The following is a 4,157-nucleotide window of genomic DNA, read 5'->3' as shown; positions in this document are numbered from 1 at the left end:
TGCCCAAGTGATCTTCGACTCGGACCCGGCGCCCAAGGACACGTCGGGGGCCGCGGCCCTGGAGATGATGTCCCAGGCCATGATCAGGTGCTGGGGGGTCCCTGAGCCCCCCCGGGCCCCTCCGGACCCCCCCATTTTTGGGGACCCCCAAACCTGCTCTGGTCGAAGGGGTAGGTGATGAACTTGGGGTCGAAGGGGATGTCGGGGAGCCCGTTACAGAACTTCACCCTGCACACGACCCCCGACCTGGGGGGGACACGGGGGGGTCAGAGACCCCCAAAACGGGGGGAGGGGGCTCAGAGACCCCCGAAATCAGGGGGGCTCCAAACTACCCCCAAAATCGAGGAGGGGTTTTTACCCCGAACCCCCGCCCCCCACTCACCTCTCGGGGAGGGTCCGGTGCGAGCTGGGCCTGGAGGGGGCACGGGGGTGGTGGTGGAGGGTTATGACGTCACGAGCGACCCTCCCCATATAAATGGCATCAGAACAGGACCCCCTTTCCTCCCCAAATAGCGGTGCCGTGACGTCACAGAGGACCCCCAGCCCACCCAAACCCCCGGGGGACTCCCCCCGCTCCGCGTGACGTCACATCAGTGTAATATGACGGCACGAGTGACCCCTACCCATCCCCGCGCGCGCCCTTACGTCACAATGGGAACCCCCCATTCCTCCCTGTGTATCGGCGCCGTGACGTCACAGGCGACCCCCCAAATCTCGCGGAGGGGCTCCCGCGCTCCGCGTGACGTCACGACACTGCCCCCTGACGTCAATACGGTGACGTCACGGCCGTTACCGGTGCCCCGGCTCGTCGCGCTGCGCCTGCGTCTGGATGGTGGGCGCCATCTTCGCACCGCCACTTCCGGCGCGCTCCCAGCGACGTCACTCCCCGCCGCGCCGCGCGCCGGAAGTGAAGCGGCCCCGGGGACGACAATGGCGGCGCCGCCGCCTCAGCCTGGGCCCGGCCCTGGGCCTCCCCCCGCACCTCCCGCGGGGCCGCCCGGAGCGGGAGCGGGACCCGCAGCGGCGGCAGGAGGGGGGCCGGGCCCGCCCCCAACGGTCGGGGCCGCTCCGGGCCCCGCGCTCCCCGCGCAGGCCGCGCAGGCGCAGCAGGACTTCGAGCCCGTGCAGCGCTTCCGGGTCCTGCTGCCGCAGCTGAAGGAGAGCCTGCAGGTGGGCGGGGCTTAAATAAGGGGCGGGGCGTGGAGGGACGCGATCCGCAGGTGGGCGGTGCCTGAGGGGGCGAGACTTGATGTGAAATGGGGCGTGGTCCGATACCGAGGGGGCGTGGTTTGTGTGGGGAAGGGGCGGGGTTTAGCATTGGGAGGGGGCGTGTCCCCTGAGGGGGCGTGTCCCTCCCTCGGGGGGTCTCCCCAGGTTTTGGGGTCCCCCCCTCACCCCCGACCCCCTCAGAGCCTGATGAAGGTGGCGGCGCAAAACCTGGTGCAGAACTGCAGCATCGACAGCGGCCAGTGAGTGACCAGTGCCTCCCAGTACATCCCACTACCATCCCAGTACCGTCCCAGTACCATCCCAGTACCTCCCAGTCCCCCCCAGTCCCTCCCAGTGCCCCCCAGTCCCTCCCAGTGCCCCCCAGTCCCTCCCAGTGCCCCCCAGTCTGACCAGTTCCCTCAGGAAGAGCGCGGACGGGGCCCTGCAGCGCTTCGACAAGAGCCTGGAGGAGTTTTATGCTCTCTGTGACCAACTGGAGCTGTGCCTGGTGAGAGACCCCCCAAAACCACCCAGAAATACCTCCAAACCACCCCAAATTACCACAAAAACAGCCCCAAACTCCCCTCCCTCATAACTCCCCCAGTTTCCCCCAACCCTCCCCCAGTAACAATTTGGGGACACCCCAATGACCCCCTGTGTCCCCCCAGCCCCACGAGTGCCTCTCCCAGAGCCAAACCCACCCCCCAAACCCCACATTAACGCCCCCAAACCCCCTCTGTCCCACCTTTGGGACCACCCCCAGATGACCCCCTGTGCCCCCCCCAGTGCCTGGCCCAAGAGTGACTCTCCCAAAACCTCCCCAAACCCCCCCAAATCCCCCGAAACTCCCCCAGTCTCAGCTCGGGGACCCTCCCAGGCCCCCCCGGGTGACCCCCCCGTGTCCCCCCCAGCGCCTGGCCCACGAGTGCCTCTCCCAGAGCTTCGACAGCGCCAAACACGCCCCCGCCCTGGTCCCGGCGGCCCCCAAGGGCGAGGGGGGGGGTGGTCCCGGGGAGCCCCCCCTGCCCTACACCCAGTACCTGCCCCTCATCAAGGCCCAGATCGGGGGGGCCAAGGACATCCACAACGCCCTCCTCGAGGGGGCCAACAAGATCACGGGCAAGCTGCCCCCCCCGGGGGGGCCCTGAGGGACCGGGACCCCCAGGGATGCCCCGAAACACGGCTGGGGAGGGGGGCGAGGGGGTTAAAGGGGGTTTTGGGGGTGGGTTGGGCTCTGGGAGAGGCACTCGTGGGGCTGCGGGAGGGGCACAGGGGTTCACCCTGGGGGTCCCCGAGGGGGTCAGGACAGGAGGGCTTTGGGGGGTTAAGGAGAAGTTTCTGGGGTTTGGGGGGTCTGACCGGGAGTTGGGTGTGCTACTGGGGGGCCCTGGTGTGGGTTGGGGGTCTGAAGGGGTTGGGGGGGGCTTAGGGGGCTTCAGAGGGATCTTGAACCCCCCCCCAGATGGAGTTTTGGGGGGTTAAAGGCAGAAACTGAGGGGGTTCCTGGGAGGTGTGAGTTTGGGAGGGGGTTTGGGGTCTGACCCCTGTTCTGGGGGGGGGAGGCTGGTTTTGGGGTTTGACTGGGGGGGTGATTTTGGGGGGTCTCCATGGGGGTCCTGGACACCCCCAAGCCCCCCTGAGGGTCTCCAGGGGTGTCGGAGGGGGTCTGAGTGTGTCCACACGGGTCTCAATGATGGGTTTTGGGGAGTGGCCCTCCTGGGAGGGGATAATTGGGGGGATAATGGGTAATTTTGGGATAGACCCCCAAGTTTTGGGGTGAAACTCTTAAGTTTTGTTAAATAAATTGATTTTTTTGTGACATTGCTTCCTTTGTGTGCACAGGGGGATCCCAGAGGGTTGGGACGTGTCCGGGGGGGGTGTCACGGGGGCGGGGGGGGGGCTTTGCTCCGTGACGTCACGGGGCCTATCAGTGACGTCGCGGCCCCGATGATGTCATAAAATCGCGAAAAACGCTCCGCGCTTTTTTTTGGTCCCGCCGCGCCGCCGTCGCGCGAGATCTCGCGAGAGGGAGGACGGGAAATCTCGCGAGAGGAAGGGGCTGTTAGGGGACCCGGAGGGAGCGCGGGCCCAGCCTGGGAATCGCGACAGGAACCGCGACAGGGACCGGGAAAGAGACCGGGAGGGACACCGGGAACGGCACCGGGTCACAGACTGACAGCCGGGAGCGGCGCACGGACAGGAACAGGCCCCGGCGGAGCCAGGCCGGGTCGCGGCCTCAGAGCGAGCGGAGCCTGAGGGTGAGAGGGGGCGGGGGGGGCGGTGGGACCGCCCGGGATCCACCGGGATAACCCGGGACACCCCCGAGATAACCCCGGGGTAACCCTAGACCCACCCTGGGACCACCCGGGACCCCCCCGGGACACTCCCAGGTCCCCTTGAAGGATCCGCAGCCGCCCCAGCCCGTCCCCAAGACCCCCCAGAACACCCCCGTGACCCCCTCAGGACCACCCCCAGCTCCTCTCAGAACACTCTCTTGACTGCTCCAGGACCCCCCCTCAGCCCCTTTGAAGCCCCCCTAGACCTCCCAGGACCCCCAGCCATGTCGGACAGCGACGACAGCAACTTCTCGGAGGACGAGAGCGAGCGGAGCAGCGAGGGCGAGGAGGGCGAGGAAGGCGAGGTGAGGCCAAAGGCTCAGGGTGTTCGGGGGTCTCCTGAGCCCCCCGAGCTCCCCCTGACCCCTCCAAACCCCCCTGACTCCCCCTGAGCCGCCCAGGCCAAGGAGCAGCAAGGGGGAGGAAGGCAAGGTGAGGCCGAAGGCTGGGGGGCTTTGGGGGTCCCCTGACTCCCCCTGAGCCCTCCAAACCCCCCCTCAGGCCGAGGAGCAGCGCGGGGGCAGCGGGAAGGAGGAGGAGGAGGGGGAGGAGGAGGAGGAGGAGGAGGAAGAGGAGGAGGAGTACGACGAGGAGGAGGAGGAGGAGGAAGAG

General features: G+C 67.7%; 3 protein-coding genes across 3 annotated transcripts in view; 2 read left to right on the top strand and 1 right to left on the bottom strand.

Moving 5' to 3' along the window:
• PAF1 (PAF1 homolog, Paf1/RNA polymerase II complex component) overlaps positions 1-886 on the bottom strand; it is a 4,877-nt gene extending 3,991 nt beyond the window's left edge. The window contains exons 1-3 of the mRNA XM_017839588.1: positions 794-886; positions 383-412; positions 118-246 (exon numbers count right to left, since the gene is read on the bottom strand). Coding sequence (XP_017695077.1) covers positions 118-246; positions 383-412; positions 794-843 — 209 coding nt within the window. The 5' untranslated portion in view covers positions 844-886. The remainder of the gene's footprint in view (positions 1-117; positions 247-382; positions 413-793) is intronic.
• A 44-nt stretch (positions 887-930) lies between these two features.
• On the top strand, positions 931-2,434 carry MED29 (mediator complex subunit 29). The gene is made up of 4 exons (XM_017839587.1): positions 931-1,170; positions 1,411-1,469; positions 1,633-1,717; positions 2,121-2,434. The coding sequence occupies exons 1-4, from the start codon at positions 931-933 to the stop codon at positions 2,355-2,357; spliced, it is 621 nt and encodes a 206-aa protein (XP_017695076.1). The 3' UTR covers positions 2,358-2,434.
• A 785-nt stretch (positions 2,435-3,219) lies between these two features.
• The window catches only part of SUPT5H (SPT5 homolog, DSIF elongation factor subunit), a gene marked incomplete at its 3' end in the record, with an annotated part of 11,139 nt that continues 10,201 nt past the window's right edge, over positions 3,220-4,157 (top strand). The window contains exons 1-3 of the mRNA XM_017839586.1: positions 3,220-3,467; positions 3,717-3,850; positions 4,047-4,092. Coding sequence (XP_017695075.1) covers positions 3,770-3,850; positions 4,047-4,092 — 127 coding nt within the window. The remainder of the gene's footprint in view (positions 3,468-3,716; positions 3,851-4,046; positions 4,093-4,157) is intronic.

This window comes from Lepidothrix coronata, unplaced genomic scaffold (assembly GCF_001604755.1).
Source record: "Lepidothrix coronata isolate B3197 unplaced genomic scaffold, Lepidothrix_coronata-1.0 Scaffold440, whole genome shotgun sequence".
In the NCBI taxonomy this organism is placed as follows: domain Eukaryota; kingdom Metazoa; phylum Chordata; class Aves; order Passeriformes; family Pipridae; genus Lepidothrix; species Lepidothrix coronata.
Note: the sequence above shows the minus strand (reverse complement) of the source record. Positions and strands in the feature narration are given on the sequence as shown.

Excerpts from the sequence above, each read along its gene's own strand:
- MED29 (XM_017839587.1), top strand. The coding sequence starts at position 931 with ATGGCGGCGCCGCCGCCTCAGCCTGGGCCCGGCCCTGGGCCTCCCCCC. Across the intron at positions 1,470-1,632 it reads TGCAGCATCGACAGCGGCCA|GAAGAGCGCGGACGGGGCCC; the intron begins GTGAGTGACCAG and ends CAGTTCCCTCAG. Across the intron at positions 1,718-2,120 it reads ACCAACTGGAGCTGTGCCTG|CGCCTGGCCCACGAGTGCCT; the intron begins GTGAGAGACCCC and ends TGTCCCCCCCAG.